General features: G+C 45.4%; 4 protein-coding genes and 1 long non-coding RNA gene across 5 annotated transcripts; 3 read left to right on the plus strand and 2 right to left on the minus strand.

Moving 5' to 3' along the window:
- Positions 2,441–5,025, plus strand: LOC8066221 (annexin D7). Its single transcript, XM_002452492.2, has 5 exons — positions 2,441–2,691; positions 2,787–2,932; positions 3,025–3,243; positions 3,918–4,130; positions 4,520–5,025. Exons 1-5 carry the CDS (start codon positions 2,616–2,618, stop codon positions 4,808–4,810), a joined length of 945 nt encoding a protein of 314 aa, XP_002452537.1. The 5' UTR covers positions 2,441–2,615; the 3' UTR covers positions 4,811–5,025.
- Positions 5,627–6,831, minus strand: LOC8075693. The gene has a single exon (XM_002454209.2). It carries the CDS (start codon positions 6,582–6,584, stop codon positions 5,946–5,948), a length of 639 nt encoding a protein of 212 aa, XP_002454254.1. The 5' UTR covers positions 6,585–6,831; the 3' UTR covers positions 5,627–5,945.
- Positions 12,241–12,776, plus strand: LOC110434334. Its single transcript, XR_002451765.1, has 2 exons — positions 12,241–12,370; positions 12,451–12,776. It is a non-coding gene; the product is annotated as an uncharacterized LOC110434334 (long non-coding RNA).
- LOC8066406 (inactive TPR repeat-containing thioredoxin TTL3) lies at positions 13,620–18,223 on the plus strand. The gene is made up of 6 exons (XM_002452493.2): positions 13,620–14,746; positions 16,281–16,476; positions 16,587–16,765; positions 16,852–17,185; positions 17,302–17,457; positions 17,833–18,223. Exons 1-5 carry the CDS (start codon positions 13,620–13,622, stop codon positions 17,449–17,451), a joined length of 1,986 nt encoding a protein of 661 aa, XP_002452538.2. The 3' UTR covers positions 17,452–17,457; positions 17,833–18,223.
- On the minus strand, positions 26,260–27,733 carry LOC8075694. The gene has a single exon (XM_002454210.2). The coding sequence runs from the start codon at positions 27,653–27,655 to the stop codon at positions 26,645–26,647; it is 1,011 nt and encodes a 336-aa protein (XP_002454255.1). The 5' UTR covers positions 27,656–27,733; the 3' UTR covers positions 26,260–26,644.

The raw sequence follows: 27,733 nt of genomic DNA on the forward strand, positions 1-27,733 counted from the left end.
GACGTTGATACCATGACGTACATGCTCAAAGGGGGAATGCTTAGCGTGTCAGTTGTCTTGTAATCGTATTTTTTCTATCAACAACAATATATTTTTTCATAATAAATCAGCGAACAATATTTTTAACTATGACATTTCAGACCATCCAAAACTAGAAGGCCTCTGAAGAGTCAACACCACATAGGCACACATGACACACCATGACACCAATACACCATATACGTGAGCGGTTGAATATTCTCTTTGGGTCGGCACACCACAGACCACACGACACGGCATCGGTCAGACGGTCACACCTGTCCTTTTTCTTTTTGTGATTACGGTCACACCTGGCTGCTGTGTGCACGCTATATCGAGGCCGAGAGCTGTGATGTTTAGGTTTGGGCCGGGCTCACTGGCTCAGGTTCCTTCTGTGGCACCGCGAGCTGGCTCAATTGAGTTGGTAGCAGTTACTGTTATGTGTCCGTTCATATCACTGCCAAAGTGCCAAACTCTTTGCCAATTTGCTGGTACACGTAGCTCCTAGCTAGGCCTAGTCGCACAGAAGTGTGCGCGTGCCACTTGCTGGAAGAAGTTGATCTGTACACTAGAGTGGCAGTAGTTGGAGAACTATTGGTACACTGTTTGAAGCTCTAAGACCTGTGATGGGGGTCCAGCCTTCCAGGTTCCCACAGCAGGTAGTGCGAATAGTCATATTTGGCGATTGAAACGTTTCCAAGCAGAAGTTGTTTGCCGTCCGGGGTCCGGCCTACCGGCGGAGCAACAGCACAACAACATGCTTGTCAAAAAAAAAACAGCACAACAACATTCAGCAGCCGGCGTCGTCGACGCGGAAAACCCGATCGAAATCTCATCGTCGTACTTCTCGTCTCCGATCCACTCATTCAGTCATGCAGCCGGCGCTGCGCACGGTGATGCACCGGTCCGCACATGCTGCATCCTGCATGCGCGTTAGGACTAGCTCGCGCATGAGACGTTTCAAATTAGGTTTACAAGATTTTTCATCATATTAAATCTTATAACACATGCATAAAAATATCAAATATAGTCATATAGATTAAGACAATAAATAATTGTATAGTTGACAGAACTAAGTATCGGTCAATGCATGGTAAGGTGCGCCACATTTGTGAAGACAACTACTACATACATCTCATTAGCATATTTATAAATTTCTCATCAATTTTCATTATAGAGAAATTTTGAATTGCAGGTGGATATTGCCTGATCCAAGTAGTATGAATAAACGTGAACGTGAAAAGGAACCCAGAGTCCTAGCCAGCCTCCACCCAACCAGCCGTCGCCGCGTCCAATCCAATATACATATATGGATGGTCATGTAACCGTGTGAAGTAGGCAGATTTTGCTCTACTTGCTGAATTGCTCTGTTTTTGTTATGACTAAAGTATCATTTCATGTTTGAACCAGTATCCTTGTCATGTAGGCCTTGTTTAGATCCAAAAATTTTTGGATTTTAACACTTGAGTACTTTTGTTTTTATTGAACAAACATTGTCTAATCATAGAGTAACTAGGCTTAAAAGATTCGTCTCGCGATTTATACGCAAACTGTGCAATTAGTTTTTGTTTTTATCTATATTTAATGCTCCATGTATCTGCCGCAAGATTCGATGTGACGGAGAATCTTGAAAAGTTTTTGGTTTTTGGGTGAATTAGACAAGGCCTAAGTTAGATGACACGGTTTCTAATTCTTTCTAGTTCGTGGAAAAACATGTCAATAACTGCTGAATTTATGTTTCAATTTAAACTACAACATTAGTCAGGACCTGAGATCTAAGTTTAACAAATCTCTCTTTAAGCAGAAAAGCTAAACAGTGAGCTTTTCAATTAAACTGTCAGCGACTCTCGCTCGCCTTTTTTCTCTCGTCACCTCACCTGGCGCCACAGCAGCCAGTTTCAACTTCAAGTGTGTCAACTAGCACCGGAGGCCTAGTATCAACGACGAATTAACCAGTCTGCTGGATGCTACTGCATCTTTCACGACTGACAGGATCATGCAGGAGTAAACGCATTAGTATCAACGACGAAGTATCGACAGTATCAGTACTCGAGGTCCCTACATTTTCAGAAACAACAAAAGCATCAACGACGCCTTCTTTTTAACAACAGTAACAACGACACTTAACTAGGTGTACATCGTGACCGCGCTGTCACGGAACGTTCTAGTAGTATTCTACGCAGGCTATATACCACTAGCAACACCGAATCCACGATGTGCTCATTGCTCTGTCCCTGCTGAATGCCACACCATCAACATCACTGCGCGTCTGTACCCAGACGTCGTGGCCGGGCCGGCGGCGGTCGTGGCCCCAAAATAATGGAGAGCCATGGACACGTACGTACGCGTGGCGGGTCCCAAACGCCAACCACTTCGCCACTTGCCCACCTCGGCGTGTCCCTCGCTGGCTGGCCGGCTGGCCCCCACCCCGATCGGCAAGGCGAGGCATTCTCCGGAAACCCCTCCACACCCCACGCAGAGACCCCTCGCCTCACCTCCCGGCGTCTGTTCCCCGCGCGCACCGCGGTCTCCGCTCATATCTGCCCACATCCCATTCCCAGATCCCACCGATCGAAACGCGACCCCGAACCGACGCAATGGCGACCCTCACCGTCCCCTCCTCCGTCCCGGCCGTCGCCGAGGACGCCGAGCAGCTCCACAAGGCCTTCGAAGGTCCCACTCCGACCCCGACCGCATTCCTCGCTCGCGCTCTCGCTGCACTGCACGCGCCGACGACTGACGCGCTCCGCGTTTTCGATCGATCGCAGGTTGGGGCACCAACGAGAAGCTGATCATCTCCATCCTGGCCCACCGCAACGCGGCGCAGCGCCGCGCGATCCGCCGCGCGTACGCCGAGGCGTACGGGAAGGAGCTGCTCCGCGCCCTCGGCGACGAGATCCACGGCAAGTTCGAGGTAGGTAGCAGCAGATCGAGGGATCGAAAGCACGCGCGCGATTGATTGACTGACTCATCTCGGTTGATTGGTTCGCTCCTAAATGACCCCAGAGAACGGTGATCCTGTGGACGCTGGACCCCGCGGAGAGGGACGCGGTGCTGGCGAACGAGGAGGCGAAGAAATGGCACCCCGGCGGCCGCGCGCTGGTGGAGATCGCGTGCGCGCGCACCCCCGCGCAGCTCTTCGCGGCCAAGCAGGCGTACCACGACCGCTTCAAGCGCTCGCTCGAGGAGGACGTCGCGGCGCACGTCACCGGCGACTTCCGCAAGGTTAAGGCCTCGGATTTTATGACGATCTGACGTTTGCTTGTATATTTGGATACGTACTGTAGATCACATCTGCTCTCGTCGATAGGTAATCTTGATCTGTTTGTTCCCGACCTGTAGGCCAATCAATTCGTTGCTTGTTATGTTTTATCATTTACAGACTCTTCATGCTCGTCTCTGACATTACTGTACATTCTGATTCTGAAGGGGATCTGATAATCCTGCTGGTTTATTTAACTAGTCATACTGTTCATTTTTGGAATCAAGGGGCAAGTTTGATGTGCGAAATCAGATATTGATTTCCTCCAATGTGCGAACTTACTGCTGCATTATTGTAAATTTAATTAGGTTGAATGGACCGGAATCACCGGACAATAATTAGCAACATGCTAATCTTGAATTAGGCTGGATGTGCTTTTTATTGCATTTGGATATATGTATTTAGATCATCCGAGAAATTTTGTGGCTACTATCTGCGAAGATAAGATACTGATTTCCTTTCTCTTCTTTCACTAAAATTAGGCCATTTAGTGGCTGTCAACTTGCTACTATTCATTTAAGTTGGATGCTCTTTTTGTTTTTTGGACTGATAGATGCCGCTGAATAACGCCTTTTGTTAGTAGAATAGAATTGAAAGTTGGTAAAATAAGTTCTGAATGATCATTTCTTTGTTTCAGCTGTTGGTGCCTCTTGTAAGTGCATACCGCTATGATGGCCCAGAGGTGAACACGTCTTTGGCCCATTCTGAAGCCAAAATTCTTCATGAGAAGATCGATAAAAAGGCTTACAGTGACGAGGAGATCATCAGGATTCTCACCACACGGAGCAAAGCTCAGCTACTTGCAACATTCAATAACTACAAGGATCAGTTTGGTCATGCAATCAACAAGGTAAATAGTGATAAAGCAAGCTCTCGTTAGTAACCTCTGCGACTTGCACTATCCATTCGATTTATGAACCCACCCCTCTTAAAAAAGCTCTTGTTAGTAACCTCTCTGACATGCTAATCTTCCGGGATCGATTTCTTTACTACCCCTCCTTTGTGCTACATAGATGACATCAACATGACCAGTCAATCAGTCAACTAGGTGAAAATCAATTGTCGCTTGTGAAACTCTGGTTTACTCATAAAATTGTCTCTGTTATTGTCTGGCTTGCATTTGCATTTTTTCTGCAATATCAAATGCTTGTAAATTGCTACAAGAGGAATTATTTATAGTTTTTAAGTGATTTTTCGGTTGCTGATGCTCATAATGTTGTTTGCTGCTCACTTCTACAGGATCTGAAAGCTGACCCCAAGGATGAGTTCCTTTCAACACTGCGAGCGATCATCCGGTGCTTCACCTGCCCTGACAGATACTTCGAGAAAGTCATTCGACTGGCTCTTGGAGGCGTGGGCACAGATGAGGATGCTCTCACCAGGGTCATAACTACTCGCGCCGAGGTCGACCTGAAGCTAATAGGGGAAGCTTACCAGAAGAGGAACAGTGTGCCGCTGGACCGTGCTGTTGCTAAAGATACAACTAGAGATTATGAGGATATTCTCCTTGCCCTCCTAGGGGCGGAGTGAGGAGGCGTGCCTCAACTCCATCCCATCTGCTCCTCCTTGTTTGATGGGAACAAAAAACTGCATCGATGTGGTATACACGTGGTTGTGTTTTTGAACAATAATAAGTTTGTAACCTAGCCTGCATTAGCAGCGCCCGTTAAATAAAAAAAAAAACCTTCTCGATAAGCTTGTTATCTTTTGACTGCCATTAATACAACCTGTGTTTATTGTGGCTATCCTTTCCTGATGACTGATGAGAAGATTCAGACTGGATGCTTTCTCTTTTTTTAGTTTTTCCTTGCCTTTTCTGGCTATTTATTAGAACAGTCGTGAGTAAAGCCAGATGCTCATGCCGTCATGCTGTACTGTATTCAACTTGTGGCGCAATCCGGTGACGAGGGAAATGTTCAGACGTGCTTGCCAAGTTACTCGTACAAGTTTTCAAACGAGCTTGTCAAGTGTTGTGACCAAGACTTCCTACAGAAGACGCATGCTGCGTGCGTGACACGTAGAGGTTCACATCAAGATATCACAGGATGGTGGCAACCTCTAGTGCCACCCAGTTGTTACGCAAATTGTCAATTCAGGCTCTTGCACCGGCTCCTCTTATGGATGACTTCAAGCAACACATCTGAATATTCAAAAAAAAAAAAGAGCAACACATCTGGATAGCTTCGTCAGTTTCGTATGCAGTACTGTGAAATTAATTGTCAACCATATGAATGTCCAGTCGTCCACGCATCAGTGGCTGTGACTGTCTGATTTGTCGTTTTTCCTTTATTTTGCCACTCCTTGTAGACTGCATCTCTCAAGCAAAAGGCAAAAACACATGGGGAAAAAATAACATTGACACGCCTTTGTTCCAAGCGGCAGTAACATTTGATAAATGATACCTAGCCGCCCTATGTGATAGTGTACGTAAGCACTTTGTAATTAAAAAACCAAGGAGGTCAATCGAGAGGTGATTTGCAACTCATGAGCTGATGAGCATGATTAATGCATATCTTGTGAAAATAACAAGCACTACTGCCATGGGTGGCACACATGGTCACATGCACACAGTAATAAACACAGCACCCTTGAACACAAGGAAATTAGCAAATACCCCACCGATTACCATCGATCCTTGAATAATCGTTCCATCACCGAGTACTTATTAATCGATGGACAAATCTCCCCACGAGTCGAACTCCGGCGAGCCGAGGTCGGAAAGGCCGTCAAACACACCCAGTGGCGCGAACTGCGGCTGCTGCGCCGCCAGCATCACAGGCGGCACGGCCGGAGCGTCGTCGGGGCTGCTGCTGCCGCCGCCGGCAGTAGTACTACTACTGTTTGTCGCCTCCCAACTTGCGTGCCCATGCTGTTCCCGGCCGGCACATCCTTGCCCCGAGGCGGCGGAGACGGCGACGAAGGGGCTCGCCGCGTGCACCCTCCGCGGCAGCGGCCGGAAGATGGCGGCGGGCGGGAAGCCAGTGAGCTCCTGCACCATGGCCCGGAAGTTGTTCACGTCGGTCGCGACCACGGTGGTCGAGGAGCGGCGCGACGCCGCCGCCGCCGCGTGCTTCTTGCTGCTCTTGCATGTGGCGCGCCGCGGCTGCACGGCGGCGGCCGCGGCCGCGGACATGGACCCGGACCCGGACACGGCGGCGGTCCGGAGGACTTGCTGCTGGCCGCCGGCCGGACGATGGGCGGAGAGCTGGAGCGAGCGGCCAGCGGCGCAGGGCTGGTAGCTCGTGTCGAACGTGGCGGTCGTAGTACGCGCTGCCGCCGTGTGGTCTTGCTCGAAGGAGTACATCGGTGGAAGCGTGGAGCTTTTTTGCTTTCAGGGTCGTCGTGTCAGGACGGCACGAAATGGCGCGTAGGGGTCGCCACGGGAGTTTGATGTGTATATATAAACAAACTTGGGCGTGGCCTGTGGTAACTGGGAATCGTGTCATGCATTGTACGATGCTAGTGACAGTGATGCCATCTCCAGGCTCCAGGGGCACCGGGGACCTAGCTAGCTCGATCGCTCAGCAGTTGGGGTCATCGGCTCACTTCTCACGTCTCACAGCAACAATTAAAGATATTTTACTAGTTATTAGACCTGAGCATGGAGATTTGTATCGACCACAGCGAGTGTCGTGGTGGTTTTGACTTGCGCAGTGATCGACGGCACCTTTAACCTTATCTACTAGATGCATATTGTTATCTTTTATGTACTGATATAACGCATGCATATTGTCATCTTTATGTACACTAGTGAATGAAGCAGCAGCATACTCCTATAAACTAGTATGTGCTGGTGAACCACAGTACACAGTAGTGTCCGAGAAGCTGCTAATCCTAGAGAAGCTTCTTCGGTCCTAATGGACCAAGTCGCAAGAGCCAATAGGGCAGATCAAACGGTTGTGGGGCGTTGCGAAATGGTGCAACGAGTGCGTACTACGGCGGTTCATCTTGGTTGGACACGTCAACACAAGGTCTGTGACATCGGCTTTTCGGTCGAGTAGGACGGACTCGGCCTCCGCAGCCACACACTGACACACAACAACGCGCGTCGATCTCATCAGTTCCTTGCCACATGGAACCTCTGTGACAACAACTGACAAGTCCTGTTGATGCCAAGAATTCGCGTCCTGTCGCGTCGCGGTCACACGAAACTTGGGGACAACTCCAGCCGCGTCAAAACTGGGTCAACCAAGGCCTTGCTTAGATGCGAAAAGATTTTAGATTTCGTTACTGTAGTACTTTTGTTTGTTTGTGGCAAATATTGTCAATTATGGACTAACTACGATCAAAAGATTTATCTCGCAATTTACAGTTAAACTGTGTATTTAGTTTTTATTTTCATCTATATTTACTGTTTTATGCATGTGTCGAAAGATTCGATGTGATAGGGAATCTTGAAAACTTTTTAGTTTTTGGGTGAACTAAAGTTCCACCCAAAAACCTAACACTTTTCAAGATTTCTCGTCACATTGAATCTTGCGGCACATGTATGAAGGCCTTGTTTAGTTCCGAAAAGATTTCGGATTTCGGTACTGTAGCACTTTCGTTTGTTTGTGACAAATATTATCCAATTATGGACTAACTAGGATCAAAAGATTTGTCTCGCGATTTCCACCTAAACTGTGTAATTAGTTTTTGCTTTCGTCTATATTTAATGCTTCATGCATGTACCGCAAGATTCGATGTGACGGGGAATCTTGAAAACTTTTTGCTTTTTAGGGTGAACTAAACAAGGCCGAAGCATTAAATATAGATGAAAACAAAAACTAGTTACACAATTTACCTGTAAATTACGAGACAAATCTTTTAAGTTTAGTTACTCCATAATTAGATAATGTTTGTTGAATAAAAATAAAAATGCTATAATGTCAAAATCCAGAAATTTTTTGAAAGCCTAACCATTGCGCCTCTATCTCGACGTGCACGCAGGGCAGAATCCTAAGGGATCTACCATTCGTCCACCGATCGATCCATATAGGCTTTGTTTAGTTCAAAAAAATTTGTAAAGTTTTTTCAAAATATTTTGTAAAGTTGTTTGAATCTTGTGGCACATGAATAGAGCATTAAATATATACTAAAAAATAACTAATTTTATAGTTTATCTATAGTTTGTGAGATAAATATTTTGAGTTTAGTTAGTTTATGATTAGACAATATTTGTCAAATACAGAAAAGTGTTACAGTTTCTATTTGCAAAAAAAAATTTAGAACTAAACCAAGGCCGTGGTAGCATTCTGCATTCAGACTAGACTAGCCTAGCATTTAGGCCAGTCTCAGTGGAGGTTTCACCAGGATGTCATGCACATTTATTAGAGCGCCATGTCAGCAAAACTGCACTTTTTGTATGAAACAAAGAGGAGAGAGAAGGAAGTAGTTCCACCATGATGAAACTCCACGTGCGTTGTTTCCCACGCGGTGAAACGGGATGAAATCCCCACTGAGGGCCAAATCGTTTCACCATCTTGCATGTGATCCAATCATTTTGTAGCAATTAAATGCTTTGCTTAGCCTTGGAAACAACAAAGTGAAATGCTTCATTGCTGGGGTTATTTCATAGATGGTTTCATTTCAATCTCAATAACGTGTTGGTATGTGAAACCGTGCAATGATACTGTCCATTGAGACTGGTCTTGCCTTACGTCCAACTGTGGGGCGTTGGACTCTTTGACACATGAGATCGAGCTGAGTCCGTGACACGGGATAAATATGCACCTGGAAAATATGGCGTCTGTAGTGACGACTTCGGCAGTGGCGTGGTGTGGCGCGTGCTGGTGCTAGTGCTGCTTGCACTTCCATCATAGAAGTCGTGCACGTGCAGCTGCAGCTCGCTTTCTGAGTATCCACGATGTACCTGGCCGCAGTGCCGGGTGGTGGGTGCCTCGCTCTACTCCATAACAGATGGAGACGCCGAAACCGAAGATAAGAATCACCGAGGCCACACCCACACGAGGCAGCAATCGGCTAAATAAGTTTTTTTTTTTTTGAAAAAAGGTTTCAACAGAAGCGAGTCATCAGTAGGCAACGTAAAAAATATTTATATTGTTCTAGGATTATATGAATATAGATGATGTTACTATCAATTTAACTTTTTACCATCAGTCGAGTGTTGAACTAATTTTTTTTCTACCTCTGTGGGCCCTCAAAAATATGGGACAGCCAGTCTGGGCTTGAGCCATCCAGCCCACCCTAGCAACATGCAGCACCGCTGTCCAATTTGTCGGCCGCAGGCCCAACGACGGGCTTAAATTTTGGCTTCATATCTATATTGGCTCGCTTAAATTTCTACTCAAGGCTAAATTAAGGTGGCCTAATTTTCTCTTAGTGAGCTCCATTCGTCGATAAACTACTATCAAGTCTGTTAGGAGCACGAATTGATCATAAATTAATTGATTGGGTTCTTTGTGATAAAACTTGTCTATCCGAGTTTAAGTTCTTAACTTAACACGGGTACTCGTATTTTCTTGTTTATTTAATCAACAGGCTTAGTCCTTTAGAAGTGGTCAAAGGGAGAGTATTCTGCATACGTGTGTTCACCTATTTAATCAGTGGGCTCAGTTCTTTGGAAGTGGTCATAGGAATAAGGTTTGCGTACTTGAGTATGTGTATGTTATGAGTGTCTGTATTGTACTATGTAATTTAAAAAAGTTTTTAGGAGTACAAATTAATCCTATCCATTTCCTTATTAGCTCTCCTATGAATTTATTTTTTTATCATTTGTTTATTTTCACTTGTAAATTCATAGTTGCCCTTTTCACCCTAAAGTATCATCCCAGTATCATAATCCCGACAACTTATACCTTAAGAAGCCACTAGACGACTCCATCATTGCAGCAACATCCATTAACGCCTCAAACCCTGTTAACCATACTATGCAATCACAACTACAATGCTAGTGAGTTGTTAATCTCAATCATACTAGCAATGCCACTAAACCTTGATACCGGTCATGACGTATTCTCTGCTTGTGACTAGAAGGATCTAGCAAGAGCCTAGAGGCCGGGAGAGGGGGTTGAATATGCCTATTTTTACTAAATCTCACAAACTCGATCAAACTGTCAAGCCATGAAGCTTCAGGGTATCTCTGTAGATCGAGCCTCGACATCGCAAAGCATCCAGATAGATGCGTGGAACCTCCATGTGTTAGAGCACAAATCGAAATAGAGCGGAATATAATGTATGAAACTTAGATCGATTGTGATGCCAGCCTTCCTAGGGTGTTAACTTTGTCCAAGCACAGGTTGCACCTAGAACTCATGGAGAGAGAGAGTAGATCGGGTGGAAACCCTAGAAATCAAATTCAAACACGCAAGTAATATGCAACAACAAGCGCAACACGCATGACACAAGAATTTATCCCTTGGTTCAGTTTGCCACAGAAGCTTGGCTACATCCATGTTGATGAGGATGCCACCAAGGTCATGGAGTCTCCTTCAACCCGCTTCTTCTCCAACTCATCACCAAGGTACTTAGTCACAAAGGGCAATACAAACGTCCCCATACTAAACCATAATGATTGGGAGCCCCTAGGCAACCTCTAGGCTCTAGCTGTCTAAAAGCAAAGATCTAAGAGTAACAAACACACCAGGTGCCTAGGGCTAATGAAGCATCTTGATCTTCTGTAGCTTTCTCATTATCTTAGAGCCAACACCTTAGGGAACCACTTAGATATTGGACAAAGGTGGTTGGGGCATCAAAAGTAGGAGAGAGAGGGGGTGTTGTTGGTCGAGTTGGAGTGATGAACGAGAAAGATGACCGTTAGGGTGACGGAGTGGAGTATAAATACCTCCATTGCATCCATAGTTGACCGAACAGACAAAGCGTGGAGGCTCCGCCTATTACATGCACACGATGGATCAATGGCATGTGTGACCAGCGGCATGACAACCCGGGGGTGACAAAGCCACAACCTAGAGGCACAGCTGCCAGAGCTCCACACCTAGACTGTAGGGGCGATAACATGCGTGCGATCGAAGGTGGTCCAATGATTGGCGACATGGGGCGGGTGACGACTAGCTAGTCAGGTCCAGCCTAGGACTCCGAGTGACCAGGTCCGTAATGGTTATGACTTTCTGCGACTGATGATAGATAAAGGAAGTGAGTAGTTAGTGATTTACAAGGTGAGTTGTTCACTTGTGCTGTTTACATAGCTACAATTTGCAGGATTTTTTTGGATGCGGTTGAGAATACCCAAGGTTAAAATTGTGGCTCCCTCGCTGCTTCTGCATCCCATTGTAGATGTGCGATAGCCTCCCAAGCTGAGGTGAACTCGGCTAACTCCAAAGGTGAGAAAATCGGTAAGACATGTTTGACCTGTTTTCTCGTGGCACGTCTGCATACACGTACACACGTGTGGTGGATTTTGATGATCCGTTTGATCAAACGTTGTTGTTTGGATTCAGACGAGCGAACAGGCTCTGCGTTTCCGATCTACTGTTCTCAAGTCTCAAGTGGCGATGGGAGTTCATCATCATGAACTCGCGCTAGAAGTTGCTGATGAAGGCAACAATGTCGGTTGTCCTGAACGTGTCAAGGATAGTGACGGCCCGCGTCGGCGCGCATGCAGCTCGCAAACTTAATGGAAACAATGACGGTCCAGACGAGCGAATACACAGGAAGCATAATTTAGACGTGCATCATGCAACCTGATTTGGAAAATTAATTAAAGCAGGCATGCAAGGGGTTGACGAGAGAGCGCACGGTACGGTCGCGTGCCACCGTCACCGATGGGAATAGACCCCCCCAAAAACGACGGGAGACCGGCCAGCAGACGCTTTGCCAACTCGGGGTCGGGCCAGGAGGATCTCGCATGTGTCTTGCACGTCCAGTCCAACACGTTTTCGGGAGTTGCCGGTCGGGTTTAATTTGGTACATGAAGCAGAGAGAGAATAATGGAGGGCCGGGGTACACTCCAGAACTGCACGCCCTCCCAGAGGAATGTGTCGTGCGGTCGCGTCCACCCCGGCACTCCCTCCCCCACGCGGCCGCGGCCGATCCTACCACGAGTCAGCCAGGAAACCTTCCGCTTCCAGCCGCCGGCCGGGGATTTCAGCAGCCTCAACGGCAGCACACGTCAACGAAAGCGAGGCAACAGTGAGGCATTGCCCATCCTGTGCTATTTCCCTTCGTACGTGCAAGCCATGCTGTCAAGCTATTGCTCTGTTGGGTTCCAGGGCTCCAGGCAGGCGGCAGCCATCCAAGAAAACATTGTGATGTGGCTCACTGGCTCCTGTGGTGAACAGGTGATAGCGAACGAGCAAATCCTCACAAGCTATAGGCCGGGCCCTACAAGGCTATAATTAGTAATGAGGAAACGTGAGTGGACCGCTACAGTTCAAAAGCAGCTATTGTTAGCAGGTTTATCGAAATATTTCTTCTTTATATATAGAAAAAACGAAATCGAAATATTTTTTTTGACGATCTGATCATGGAATGGCTGATGTGAACGTTCTTAACTAATAAGGAAGAATTGTGGTGGCTGTTTACAACTTTTTCAAAAGAAAAGGGAGTGACTCTCTAATTGATTCGCGGTGGACTTAGAACAAGGAAAACTAAACGAGAGAGATACTAGAGAGAAAAAAGAAAACGCTTCTGACTTTTTTTTTCTTGCCTCCCTAGCCGCCTAGAGCAGGTGTGGGATGTGGCTCATGAACGCGGCACGTCCTTGGTCAACTGGGGGCATGCTCACACGTAGTACACTACTACTCAAGCCCTCTATTATTGTCTCTATATGCGCATATATAATTTGCTTTGCCCAGCTTCCTCTAGTGCTTCGCGTGCCTCCGTTTTAAACACAAAAACAACGTTGCAAACACGGTCCAAACTAAACCCAGATGCCACCATAACTACCAAAATCTAGACGTTTGACCTAACCAAGCCATTCACGTCATGAATGCGTTAACCAACTCATGGATGGTCCTTGTCTCCATGACTCCACAGCAATCAATGGAGACTACTACACATCTCCAAAACAAAACGGATGGATGCATGGAGACTTAAAAAAAACAATTGAGGCCTTGTTTAGTTCTCAGAAAAATTTGCAAAATTTTTCAGATTCCCCGTCACATCAAATCTTTAGACGCATGCATGGAGTATTAAATATAGACGAAAATAAAAACTAATTGCGCAGTTTGGTCGGAATTGGCGAGACGAATCTTTTGAGCCTAGTTAGTTTATGATTGGACAATATTTATCAAATACAAACGAAAGTGTTACTATTTCTATTTTGCAAAAATTTTTGGAACTAAACAAGGCCTGAAAATGAAAGAAGAAACTGAGAACTTGCACATGAGGGCCCATGGTCCCAGCTCCAAAAACACAAAGGGGGGGTTTCTTGAAACACATGCAGTTTAAAAACCGCGTGCTCCCCACATTCCCACCCCCGTCGTCGTTGGTTGCCAACCAGGAGGAGCCAACGGCCAGCAGCACACCTCCTGGCTCTGCCTGCCTCTCCATCTTTGGCACTGCCCCCATCATCCCCTCTGCCTTCCCCGCGCGCACGACCGCACGACGCAGCACTCCGCGGGGCCGCGCGGCCACGAGCGTCGCCACGGTCATGGTCGCCATGACGGAGCCGCGCGACCCGCCGCCGCCGACCGGCTGCGCCATGTTCGGCATCTACAGCGGCATGTTCCGCCGCCGCCGATCCGCATCCATGACCTCCCTCCACCGGATCAACGGGGCATCCTCGCCCGCCGAGGCCGAGGCCGCGGCGCCGGCGAACCCGGCGCATCATCGGAAGCCCGGCGTGCTCCACGACTCCTCCTCCCTCGTGCGCCGCCCCAACGCCATGCCCGTGCCGGCGCCGGCGCAGAACGGCGCCGTCTCCCGCGCCGCGCCACCGGCGGCGAACGATAGGAGTAGGCCGGCCACCAAGGTGGCGAACGGCGGCGTCGGCGGCCCGAGACCCGCCGTGGAGCCGGCGGCGGAGTACACCGGCATGGCCGCGGAGCTGGACAAGATGATCCTCGACCACCAGAGGGTCAAGGGCACCACGCAGCTGGTGCGCGCCACGTCCGGCAACATGATGCTGCACCGCAACCTCGGCAACCTCAACGCGGGGGGCGGCGCGCCGGCGCGCAACTCCGTGGAGCGCGGCGCCAAGGCGGCGAACGAGCGGAAGGCCCCCAACGGGTACGCGTTCTCGGGAATGGGGAACATCGTCAAGGAGCCCAGGCCGGCGGCGGGGGGCAGCGAGCTGTGCCGGGCGCTGTCGCACCGCACGGATCCCGAGAAGCTCAAGGAGATGGGCAACGAGGAGTACCGGCAGGGGCATTACACGGAGGCGGTGGCGCTCTACGACCAGGCCATCATGATGGACGCCAGGCGGCCGGCGTACTGGAGCAACAAGGCGGCCGCGCTCGCCGCGCTCGGACGGCTCATCGAGGCCGTCGGCGACTGCAAGGAGGCCGTGCGGATCGACCCTGCGTACGATCGCGCTCACCACCGGCTTGGCGGCTTGTACCTCAGGTACGTGGGACATCTCGCAGATTTTCAGATCAAGAACACTACAAAATTTCGTCATTCCCTTCCGTCTTGTCACTGTCATCAAAATCTGTTTCAACTCTTGCTCATCAATTGTATGGTGAAAGTGCATGCATCATGCCTATTTTTATCTGTTAATTATTATATACATACGATTTGATATTAGTACCGGTTGCGCTTTTAGTTAGTAATATTTTTTGCGAAAAATTAATTTGTATTATTTAGTGCTGCTACAACATTGAACAAAGGAATCTGATTTTATAAAGTACTAGACTTTGTGATCTTAGTCTCTGTGGAGTGGGTGCTTGCATTTGTTACATTTTTTTTTCATTTCTTTGATGTGCAATGGTAGTTGAACTCAACCGTGCACGTTCAAACGTTCCATCACGGTCCATTTATATGGCACTGTCATATAATTTATTTATCTGTACAGTGTAGTTTGATCTTGCACGGCATCTGAAACTGAAATTGAGCATTGATCGTTAATTTTGTTCAAAGTATATTGTTCATGAGCCATGACTACAAAAACACAATATTAGCACCATTGGACTAACTAAAGTTACTCAAAATTTTTAATCATATGCACGTATATAAATCATGGCATGCTATAACAACTAGTAGCAATAGAATATCTCTTAGGCCTTGTTTAGTTCCAAAAAGTGAAAAGTTTTCGGTACTGTAGCACTTTCGTTTGTTTGTGACAAATATTATCCAATCATGGACTAACTAGGATCAAAAAATTCATCTCGTGATTTACAGCTAAACTGTGTAATTAATTTTTGTTTTCGTCTATATTTAATGTTTCATGCATGTGCCACCAAATTTGATGTGACAGAGAATCTTGAAAACTTTTTGGTTTTCAGGGTGAACTAAACAAGGCCTTAGCTACAAGCTACTAAAATGAAATTGATAGTGGAGTATCTACTTCTATGTCACCCGTGCACTTTGGTTTTAGGATGGCGAAGATGGTGCGTAGGAATGGAATTATCCTTTCTTGGTCGCCTCCACCTTTTTCACCTTAACTGCAATTACTACAACCCCTTGATGATAAGACCATGTCATTATTTTATTCCACATGTTCTCGTTTGGAACGTGCATTAGGTCATTGGATTAGCAGGTCAAGCACAAAGTGCACAACCTTCTGCCTTAATTTCCGCTAGCAATTTGTAAGATCCACGTTGATGATTGGTGCTTTGAATAGCTAATCACTTCCTCGGCAAGCATGCTTACTCCTCTTTTTCAAGTTCATGATTGCACTAATTGAAAACTGTCAGAGAACGGGTCTCTGCCTTCATTTTCCTACACTCTACTCTACACAGCAATTCTTTTAGGATGTCATTAGGAAATCACCGAATCAGATGCCAACCATTGTACTACGTACAGTAATATAGAATTGTCGTAAACTCGTAATCGGTTAAATATGTAGAGAAATTCACTGCATAGCGTAATGGCTTTCAGATGGAATAAAATTGTTGAAAATGTCAAATGGTTTCTGATACCCATCGATTCTGTTGCTCAGATTAGGAGAACCTGACAAAGCCATCTACCACTTGAAGCAATCTTGCAATGAATCCGCGGGCGCAGACGTTGCTCGTGCGCAGTCGGTGAAGAGCCGCATCGCCAAGAGCAGCGACGCGCGCAGGCTCAAGAACTGGATCACGGTGCTCCAGGAAGCGCAGGCCGCCGTGTCCGACGGCGCCGACTGCGCTCCACAGGTCAGCGCTCGTCCGCCATGACATGTGGCCGCACAGCTCCACGAACCCTCTGCACTGCACGTGCGGCTAGCGTTCTGACAAACGTGCTTTCTCCCGGTGAACTCTGCTAGGTGATGGCGTTGCAAGCCGAGGCGTTGCTGAGGCTGCAGCGGCACGACGACGCGGACTCGCTTCTCAGCAGCGCCGCCGCGCCAAGGTTCGGCGTCGACGAGTCGACCAAGTTCTTCGGCACCTTCGGCCACGCCTACTTCCTCATCGTGCGAGCTCAGGTCGACATGGCTGCTGGAAGGTCTGTTCATTCCCGCTCCCGCCCTACAGAATCGCACATTCCAACAACAACAACAAAAATGGCGTGACCACGTCACGTGACGATAGGTTCGAGGACGCGGTGGCGACGGCGCAGACGGCGTTTCAGCTGGACCCGAGCAACCGGGAGGTGACGGTCGTGCAGAGGAGGGCCAAGGCGGCGGCCGCGGCGCGGCTGCGTGGCAACGACCTCTTCAAGGCCGCCAAGTTCGTGGAGGCGTGCGCCGCCTACGGCGAGGGCCTCGACAGGGAGCCCAGCAACGCCGTGCTGCTCTGCAACCGCGCCGCGTGCCACGCCAAGCTCGGGCGGCACGAGAAGGCCGTCGAGGACTGCAGCGCCGCGCTCGCCGTGCGCCCCTCGTACAGCAAGGCGCGGCTCAGGAGGGCGGACTGCAACGTCAAGGTGCGCTTGCTGTTCTGCAAATGCAGACAGTCTCCCCGTGCGGAAATTTTTTTTCACTGCGAAAAGCGCAAACGGCAAACGGGTGATCTTTTTTTGGTGTCGTTGTGTGTGTTCAGCTGGAGAGGTGGGAAGCGTCCTTGAGAGACTACCAGGTGCTGATCCAAGAACTGCCGGAGAACGAGGACGTGAAGAAGTCTCTTTCTGAGGTCGAAGCCAAGCTCAAGAGCCAAAGGAATGGCGGCGCAGCAGCCAGATCTCAGCACTGACGCCATGTAACTTCATGTCCCTTCTCCAGTTCTTCTTGCAGCTCGTATTCTGTGTTTCTAAACAGGGAAAAAAAATTTTAAACCGCCTGCTAAATTGGATACTTGGATTGTTTATACACTGTTACAGAAAACTAGAATTAAAATTAAAGTGCGCACTCATATTCCTTGGACTAATGATTCAAGTGTCGGTCCTAACAAACTTCAGTGCTCTTTATCTATCAAAATTTTAACTGGTTCATAGGTGGTAGATGGTCACGCGTACAGATAAACAAACAAATAAGGAGTGATTAGAAAATTCGGTAGATTCCTTGACTCTGCACCATCTTCTTTAAAGCAAAAGTTCGGCATGTTGATCATAGGAGAACCTGTTTTTCTTTGCAGGTTTCTTTATTCTGTCGGCTACCAGAGAAATCATCCGCAACTTCTGAAGAGGACAAGGTTTTCGACAAAACAATTCTGCACGCGCCGTTGCACAGTTTGTTATACCAAATCTGCATGTTTTTTTTGTTCACCATACACAAATTTGCAAAGAGAATCAAAGGAATGGAACTGTACATAATACTTGCTCCAGTGTGATGTGTAGTTAGTTGAATGTGTTTGATTCCTTGCGAAAAGAAAGTTGATGTATTTGGTTGTCGCCTTGTGGCCCAGAGATTTGTGAAGATTCAGTTGATTTGGCTCTGAAACTGAACAACTACAGACTGATGAAGGCTCTGCTCAAAAAATGAATGATCATCTCGAATCTAAATTATGTGATCGTTGCTTTCGGCAAGGCCCTCTTTTGCTGCAACTGCAGCCGTTCTCCTTTTGTTTTCAACTGACAATTTCAGATGCAAATCTTTGAATGACACCTTTTCTTTAAGAAACCTCTATGTAGTGCAGTGAGTTCCTGCTCGTCACTTAAAAAAGAAAAGTTGGCTCGGTCTATAAAGGACACTCAACCCAATTTGCATGGTTTATAAGAGAAAAAAACGACACAAAAATGGAGCACGATAGCACAAACAACTAAACCCCAAAGCATCCCGAAATGAAAAAGTCCACCTAACCCCCTCAACTTGAAAACCAGATTTTTCACACCTTGAACTTTCCAAAATTGTCAAATAACCCCCTTAAAATGGTTTTAGTGGTGATTTTGCTACAGTAACTGTGGTTTTATCTTTTTTTTCTTTTATTTATATTTGTTGAATCTTTAAAAAATCATAGTTAATCATAGAAAAATCATAAAATAAAAAGTACAATTTTGGTGGACTTCACACGAGTAGATCTACACAGTAAATATATAATATGATATGCTTTAGAACAAAGTTTTTATTGTAGCTTTAGATCTATGCTTTTCTATAATTAATTAGAATAATTTATAAATCTAAATCTATAAAAAATTATATTAAAGCATAACATATTATGTGTTCATCATGTAGATCTACTCATGTGGAGTCTAATAAAATTGGATTTTTCTATCTTATATATATATATATATATATGAATTTTCAAAAAATTAGCGAAAATAAATTTAAAAAAACACAAGATCGGCGTCTCTGTAGCAAAACCACCATCCAAAACCATTTGAGAGGGTTATTTGACCAGCTTTAGAAAGTTCAAGGGTAGAAAATCTGGTTTTATAGTTTATGAAGTAAAGTAGTAGTTGAATGAGTTATATAGACTTTTTCCCATCCCAAAATAGCTTCGCGGCAAATCCTAAAAGATAGAGTCTGCCGTGCATCATTTTCCTTTAGGGCTCGTTCGTTTTGGCCCGGAACGGCCTGGATTGTGGCCAAAACCGTCCGGATCGAATAGGCCCGGTTCGAAACCAGGCCGGATCAAGAATGGTCGTTCGGTTAGATACGGCCTGGAATACAAACTGGCCAATCCAGGCCTTTTCCCCTGCTCTTTGGCTCGGAATGGAGACGGGCCCTCCTACGTCCGGAACTTATCCCGGGGACGGCGCAACACGCGACTCTCAACTCTCGACGGTGCGGCACGAGGCGACGGCGCGGGGCATCGCAAGGGGATGCGACGGCGCGGCACGAGGCAGTGACAACCGCTTCCCATCGAACATCCGCACTCTCCGTCGTCTTCTCGCTGGTAACGCATCGCCTTGTCTTCCTTGCCCCCTTCTCTCCCCGGCGCTAGGGTTCTTGTTTGCCTGCACTTGATCCATCGCTCGATCCTTGCTAGATCTGCCGTTGGGTCCAGGCTGGCGACAGTGGCGAAAATGAAGGGTGTAGCAGCAGTGTTGGGCTCCGGCGAGCATAGTTCAGTAGATTGTGGGAAGAATGGCAACAGGGCTATGCACTTCGTTTCAGGTTTGCTGCCACACTCAGCGCGAGCACCAGTAGGTGTAGGTCAGTGCATGCACCGCGTGAAGTGGCCTAGGCAACACAATATGTTTCCCTCTTATCCAAGCATTTCAGCTTCTTAGACGACATTAGGATAATCATGCATTCCAAAAACTATCCCAAGCATTGAAACACAAAAAGAAAGTCATGAAAAGTTGAAAGAAAAAATCATCGATGTGCAGAATGCTAGCATTAAGCATCCAAACAAATTCCAATTCCAGTTCAAACAATGACTTTGACAGGAGGAAACAAAAACAAATAACTTTTCAGGGAATCAGGAAAGGATAATAACGAGCATTGTAAACTGGATTTTTGGTTTCTCTTGTATATTTGGAGTTTGAGTTGAAAAGTAGGATGCTACATGATATCACATTCTATACATTGACTCTCTATTTTGCCGTACTCCTGTAACCTCCCATAATCAATTCCAAACCATACCTTAGAAGTGACCATAGCTAGGTTTAGAAACATAGCAACACAGAGAACTTAAGAAGGAATGAGCGAGCAACATTTCCCACCTGATGTTTCTCTTCAAGATTTCTCAACACTCAAACTTGACTGAACTACTGGCTAGCCTATCTGACTTTGCCTAAAATTTAGCATAGTTATCTGAACCAAACATCATAACTGCATCCTCAAAAGTTCACAGATCATCAGTCAACATTAATTCCTTACTGAACCAAATATCATAACTGCATCATAAACATCATAATCTTTGTGACACATCAGTTACTGCAACTCTGCGTGCTATGCTCTGAAAAATGACAGCTGCCATGGTTGTTGTATCTTTATTCATTTATTTGTTTCTCACAAATTGAAATGCATAAGGACTGTGCTTCATTGTTTGTGAATAAAACTGAAAATAACCTACAATATGAACATATTGGTATCACTTCACTTCTGAATATTCATCTATAGGTCAGTCTACTTCAGTTTGGCTCAAAAATGCGATGGTCTAACTGGTCAGTCTACTTAATTGCTGAAACTTGATGTTTTCCTTCTATTTGACTACAAGAGTCCTTTAGTCACTGAAAAACTTTGAGTTCTCTGGGCTTGGTCAGTCAAATAACCTTAGATACCTTCGTAGGAGCAGTGCTACTCTTGGTTCTTGAATTCATATACTAGAGATCTCCGTTGGCTGTGTTCTATGTCTTGCAGACAAAATTTCCAGTTTAAGTGTTGGCTGCTTTCTTAGTTTCTTATAGACTAAATTGAGCTTCTTCTTTGTTTTAAATGCTTGTGAGTTGTTATTATTCTTTGTTTTTAAGGAGAAAGGTAGGGACACTTTAGTCTTGCAATTCATTCGTTGGATTCCCTACTCAGTAGGGTCTGCAGCTTGGTCATTTGTTTCTATACCTGATAAATACCTTGGTTCAATATATGACCATACTATTTATATTTACTAAAGTCAAACAACTGTTTGAAGCATATTTGGATACTCAACTCATTGTAAATCCTTGATCACTTTGCAACAAGAACTGTAGTATTTAGAAGAGCACAACTCATCTGTATAGTAGCCAAGGCCTACTTGGCTAATTTTTTAGTAGATAGGTGTAGTACTGTTCATTTAGGCCCTTGATGAAGTGTAGATTTAAATAAAAGACTCATCTCCACTTGGTTGTGTCCGTGCGCGCGTGTGTGTGATTTTGCGTGGGCCTGAAGGGGTTCTGCATAAATTTGTCTTTTTGATAGCTTGGTAGATTGGATACAATGTTTTTTGTCTTTAATTTTTGGTCTCCTATCTAGGGAAGTTCTTTAGATCAATAGAAATGCAAGAAATGTTCCGTTGATAGTTTGAAAAAGATATTCAGCGCGATATGTGACATAAACAGATGCACTTTTTCTCTGTGCACATAGAATACCTTCAGTTTTGTTCTGTTTGCATTTGAAAAATGAAGAGCCAACACATATAAGTTGGCATTGATAGCTGCATGTCATTCTAACTGCTGTCCCATTTTAGAAATGCATTGTATTTTTTTTCATGACCCTATCGAGCACATTTTTCATTAATATGGAGAATTATATGTATTTTTGCCATTTGTACATATTTCTTATTTTTACCAAACTAATAGTTTGTTTGCACCCCATCTCACCTCTTTCTATTGGTCAGCGATAGCTATATCATAATGTCCAATATTTCTATTTCAGGTTTTGAAGAACCTAAGGATACTGAGGTAGTACAAGGTGCCCAGAACGTTTGTGTTTCTATCAAGTTGCTGCATAGAACCCTTGCATTTTAAACATTCAAAGATCTAATCTAAGATTTGTGCCAGATGTGATCTTGTGGAAACAAGATATTACTACAAGATAGAGCAAGTAGAAGACCCCTTTCAAAGTTTCAATACCTTGATTTTTGATGACATGACGCGGTGTCAACTATAACTGATGCACTTTTGTATTCCTTATCACTCGAATTTATGCTAGTTGCAGACTTGCAGCTGCCTCTCATGCACTTTTGTCAGTTAAACATCTGGATATGTATACGCATCAGATTCTCAGCCCTGGATTTATCCCTGGCTAGCCGAACAATCAAATAGAAGCATGGGGATTGGTTCTGCCAGGGAATTAAACCTGCCCAGGGAATGAGTGACAGCAAGGGGATCAACTAATTCCAGGCCTGGATTGATTCTTCCCCTGGATTGGATCCCCAGCTGCCGAACAAGGCCTTAGCGGTTCCGACTCTCCACACCAACGCTGAGCCACCCACCAAAACAAACACAGTTTTGTTGTGTGTATGTGCTTGAACACATATGTATGGAACTCGTTTTTTATAAAACAAATACGCATGCAAAAGGTGTTAATAAGGCATTGAAAAATTAGCTCATATTCGTCAAGTTAATATGAATGTCATGTCCATTTTTGAAATCCATATTTGTATCGTTTTTATTTTGCTCAGTCTAGATTTCATCTTCTTTTTAATATAATCGATAACTCTTTGTGTGATTCGTTTAAAATAAACAAAACTATTGCATTTCATAGCAAATGTAAAAACCATAACACTACTTTCACACATGCATAACTGATGTAATATAATGATACACAACTCTCCTACATGTTCGAGAAAAAAGTTAAAATAATGATCCACTAGAAACAATAAAAAGAGCCATTTGAATTCACTTAGTTGGCACAAATTTAATGCCCAATTATACATGCATGGGACTATGCTTGCTACACTTACAAAACAAATTTAATCATCAAACAAGTAGAAATAAAATGATTCTTACCATAATACCATTGTATACGAATAGTAAAACATTCAGGGACAAGAATCTATACTTGCTGATACATTTTTTTGACAAGTTACTTGCTGATACATTGTTCATCCAAAATCATTCAAATGAATACATCACATTGCTCAATCACAATTTAGCACATCTTAATGAATATAGACTATAGTGCAATGTCATATGAAGCAAAACTTGTGGTTGGAAAACAAACCTTTACTAACTCAAAACCATAAGGAAAACATATAGATAAGCACACACGTCAGTCATATCATTCTATATACAATACCACAATTTTTTTACGTGGTATATACATCTAAGAAATTAGTAGTAAGAGCAAAGGATGGATTCATGTAATAGTAAACTTTTAACTTATAATGTGGAAGGTGGGTGATTTCAGTGCTAATCCTTGGATTAGCTTTGGTTCCGTGTATACTAAAAATTCTATTTTCTCTTAATAAAATACGTGTCACAAGGACAACGGTCATGCAAAAAAAAGCAAGGATGAACCTACAGGATATGTCGGTTGGACCATGGCAATACCCTATAGATTGGGCCCAACACAGCCCATGTTTAGCTTACCGTTGCAGATCGACAGTTAGAGTCTTGACTTCCAAATCCTGTGATCGAATCGTAGCCACCTCGCCAGTGATCTTCCGCTCTGCCGTACATCGTATAGGACTGACGACAAACTGGTGGTGGCTGTTGGCTGGTAGTCTTGGCTCCTGCCTAGCGGTGACCCATTGCATGCAAGATAGGCTTTTCTCTGTGCCCAATGCCGCAGCCACCGAGCCACAAGGACATGACATCGCAGCCTTGTCCGCCTTATTCGTTTGGCTGATAAGTGATGATAGAAAGTACTGTTGGATGATTTATTATGAGAGAAAAATACTGTTGAATGACTGGTAGATTGTCTTTTTTTTTCAATCTGTCCTTTGTCGCTTCCATCCGAGCATCTCCTCTAGTTTGCTACTACCAATTTCATTTCTGCCATGTTTGCCTAGCTGATTTTTGGGCTGATATTGATATTGATTTGTTGTGAGAGAAAAACGTTATTCCATAGCTAAAAAACAATAGTGATAAGTACAAACGAATAATGTAGTCTGACATTGTTTCTAAACGAAGGATTCTAAATTTGCAGCCACCGCATGCATATAGGTTGGTCCTCTACTCATTGTTACTAGTCCAATATGTTTATGTGCGTACTGATTTGGATGATCATGGTTAGATTCTCCTAACCTAAATTAGTGAATGGGCAAGCCCTCACATTAGCATAAACAAGGCTCCCTTTTTGAATTCTCGAACGCTCAATTACATATCAAGTGATCGAATTACGGAGTGCTTGTGTATTTTCAACTATTGATTTGGTATTTTTAAATTGTTTGTATTGCAATTATGCACTGCTTAGACTTAATTATTGAATGTAAGTATCATGTTAGATTTTACTCTATACCAAATTATGGGCCAAATTTTATATATGTTTACCATATTGCTAAATGTATTTTATTGAATTAGTATATAGAATTTAGATGTGGTATACCCTTAACAAAATTCAAGATCCATCACTGCTAAGGGAAACTATCATGGTAAATCAAATGTGCTAAAATCTGGTTCTGTTACCAAATATAAGAAAAATCATTAAAATTAGCGGAAGCTTTACAAGATCATATTAGCACAAATTGAATCAACCGTATGAAACCACTTTCATGTGTGCATAGCACAACTCAAACCATTCTTGTGCGACCCCCCCCCCCCCCCCACATACGGACATACCTACTGTTTGCCCTGCGAGCTCTTTGTTTCTTGAAAATATTTCTCACCCCTCTACTCTCACTATTCCCTCGATGGTGAGAGAACTGTTATGTGTGTATTCTCTAATGGCATATATGCTTTTCCTCGTGAATGTTTTGTTATTCCCATCATATCTTTTAGTGGGAGAGAACAATACACACGCATGTGTCCAGGCTCTACTTATGTCTATGATCTTGCTCTATCTCATGCAATCTTCCGCGAAGAATGGTTTTGATCGGTTTTGTTATTAACTGGTTGTCATACATACATATATACTCCCTCCATCCTATAAAAAATAATGTCATTCTCACCTCCCAAAAAGTCAAATATCTTTAGCTTTAAACAAATACACAGAAAAAAATATTAATATTTATGTTACATAATTAGTATCATTATTATTTTTATAATAAATTTATTTAAAGATATAAATGTTTGCAATATTTTTTACAAACCTAGTCAAAGTCGATAAAATTTGACCAGCATGTTTCTCAAAGCGACACTTTATATGGGACGGAGGGAGCACGTGGTGGAGTGATCAATTACTAGTTCTATTAGCCAAACAATCACATTGTGATCAAGAAACTAACATGGATGCATTAATGTTCAGTCACTAGTAAATTGAGTGTCCATAGCCATCCATTAGTATCGCATTGACACGCCTTCAATATAAGACCTTAAATGTTCACATAATAGTTATTTTTTTTATGTAAGATCATAGTTATTTTTTGAAGGGAGAAGAGAAAGTATTTCAACCCATAATTCTTTTTCTAAGAACTGTCACACATAGATCCTTTATGACAATAATTTTTTTATAATTACGTGGACCGCATTTTAGTTAAAATAATTTAACAATGTTGTCACTCAGCCACTAAAATCACTGAACTAAACTCTTGCTAGTGTCCATGTTTCTTACACCTTGGTTGTTAGCTGTCAGTCAAGCGTTCTGAAATATGCAGCTTGCGTCGGTGAACTTCCAAGTGACTCAACTGCACTGCCTGAAGAATTGAAGAAAGATTGATAATCCACGGGCCCTAGCTACTAGGACTAGGAGTAATGCAAACTTTGCGAGTAAGCTATCAGTTTCATCAACATGGATCTCAGACTTAAAGCCTCCTTTAATCAACCTGTTTATTCTCTCTGTTAGGCCCATCAGATGATAGCTGAGACAGTGATTGCCGGTGGGCAAAGGCTACTAGTACACTTCTTGTTGGAACATGGAGCATATGGCCTTGTTGGGGAGTAGTTGGTTTGTCCAAAAAATGAAAGCTACAGCTAAATTCCGACAGACCGACATCACTGTAGGATCTGTCCGTAAAAGGGCCTGATCTTGCCGTTTCCTCACAGCTCAAATGAGCTGAACAGAGGAAAGCCAATGAACCATGCCAACAAAGCATTCGGTTTCCAGGAAGAAAAACGAGATATTCTGAAAAGTTCATCATGGAGATTCTGGTCCATCATTAGTACAGAGTAAAGCATCTAGGGAATTTTATCTGAATGCCAAAGAGAAACTTTACTAGCACGAAAGGATGAGCTGTCAAGTTCATCATACAGGCAAGCACTATTCAGTCTGGCATATCACCGGCCAAGTATACCTGGGTAACATTTAACAAGGGACATTACAGCACTATTTACAGAGCAGAAATGTTTTGCAGAGAGGCCAATACAGTGGCCTTGGCTAAACCAATTCTGCTGTGTGCTGATCATACCCTTCACACGAGCCTTATGCAAAGAGTAGTAGAATTCTCAACAGGGTCGAAAAAAAGGAGAAGAAAAAAAAAACAAGCGAAGGAGTAAAAGGTAAACAAAAGGCACATACATTCCTTGTTGAAATGATCACTGCGATCATCGCTTCCAGCTCCGGCAGCGCAGGACTGCGTCATCACCGCCGACGATCCAAGTCTCCTTGGCAATGTCAAGGGATACCTTGAAGAAGTCCGGCGAGTATGTCATGAGCACAAGGCTCTCCTTCTCCTTCTCTTCCTCTGGAGTCTTCTTGGCGCTCTTCACATCCTCGCACTCCTCTGCCTCTAGCCTCCTCGCTAATCCCTTTGCCGGCGCCGACCGGCACCGCATCAGCATCAGCGCGTTCGCCGGCGGGACCGCTTCTTCCTCCTTGTCGTCCTCCTGGCTCTGTTCCGGGTCTTGTCCCTGCAGCTTCTTGGCAGACACTTTCTTGCCTTCCTCCAACACCATGAACCACCGGGCCAACGCCGCGCCGTGCTCTGTTTCCTTCTCGGTGCGCGGCGCATCGTCTTCATCCTCGTCCTCGTCCTCCCCGGAAGTGTACCCCACGCCCACGGCGCCGGGGAAGCTGCCGAAGCAGCCGGCGACGTTGAACCTGAAAGCGCCGTGCAGGGCGTCCAAGAGCGCCATGGCGTCCTTCTTGATCCCCAGAGCCTGCAGCCACGTGGCCTTCTTGGTCTTCTTCCCACCGCCACCGCCACCGCCACCGCTTCCGCCGCCGGGGCCCTTGGGCTTGGCCGGGCGTGCCTTGATCTGCCCCACGCACGTCACCTTGGGCGACGTCGGCTCGTCGTCCACGGGGACATCTCCCGCGCCGCGCCGGCTCGGGTTCCTGGCCGTGGCCGACTTGTAGAGCCCGCTGGGCGGCATCGGCCCCGCCCGGCTGGTGCTGTGGCGGCGCTTCACCACCGGCTCGGACGCGGACGGCCGCGACGGGCTGCAGATGGCCTTGGGCGGCATGAGCGCGAGGTGCGCCCGCGACGGGAAGCAGACGAGCAGGTCCGTGACCGCGCCATTGCTGCCCCTCCCGCCCTTCATCGTCGCGACAGCTCGGCGCGCAGCAGCTCGATCGGCGCTCCCTCCCAGCGTGCGGCTCCTCCTGTGAAGCATGGTGCTGTGTGTGACTTGCGTGTGTGTGAGAGAGAGAGAGTGATGATGATCTGTTTATACTAGGTGTTTGTTAAAAAG

This window comes from Sorghum bicolor, chromosome 4 (assembly GCF_000003195.3).
Source record: "Sorghum bicolor cultivar BTx623 chromosome 4, Sorghum_bicolor_NCBIv3, whole genome shotgun sequence".
NCBI lineage: Eukaryota > Viridiplantae > Streptophyta > Magnoliopsida > Poales > Poaceae > Sorghum > Sorghum bicolor.

What these genes read in the sequence shown, in the direction of transcription:
- LOC8066221 (XM_002452492.2), top strand. Translation starts at nt 2,616, where the DNA reads ATGGCGACCCTCACCGTCCCCTCCTCCGTCCCGGCCGTCGCCGAGGAC. An exon ending in GCTCCACAAGGCCTTCGAAG is followed by an intron (nt 2,692 to 2,786) that starts GTCCCACTCCGA and finishes GATCGATCGCAG; the next exon opens with GTTGGGGCACCAACGAGAAG. An exon ending in AGATCCACGGCAAGTTCGAG is followed by an intron (nt 2,933 to 3,024) that starts GTAGGTAGCAGC and finishes AAATGACCCCAG; the next exon opens with AGAACGGTGATCCTGTGGAC.
- LOC8075693 (XM_002454209.2), bottom strand. Translation starts at nt 6,584, where the DNA reads ATGTACTCCTTCGAGCAAGACCACACGGCGGCAGCGCGTACTACGACC.
- LOC8066406 (XM_002452493.2), top strand. Translation starts at nt 13,620, where the DNA reads ATGCAGTTTAAAAACCGCGTGCTCCCCACATTCCCACCCCCGTCGTCG. An exon ending in GCGCCGACTGCGCTCCACAG is followed by an intron (nt 16,477 to 16,586) that starts GTCAGCGCTCGT and finishes GAACTCTGCTAG; the next exon opens with GTGATGGCGTTGCAAGCCGA. An exon ending in GTCGACATGGCTGCTGGAAG is followed by an intron (nt 16,766 to 16,851) that starts GTCTGTTCATTC and finishes ACGTGACGATAG; the next exon opens with GTTCGAGGACGCGGTGGCGA.
- LOC8075694 (XM_002454210.2), bottom strand. Translation starts at nt 27,655, where the DNA reads ATGCTTCACAGGAGGAGCCGCACGCTGGGAGGGAGCGCCGATCGAGCT.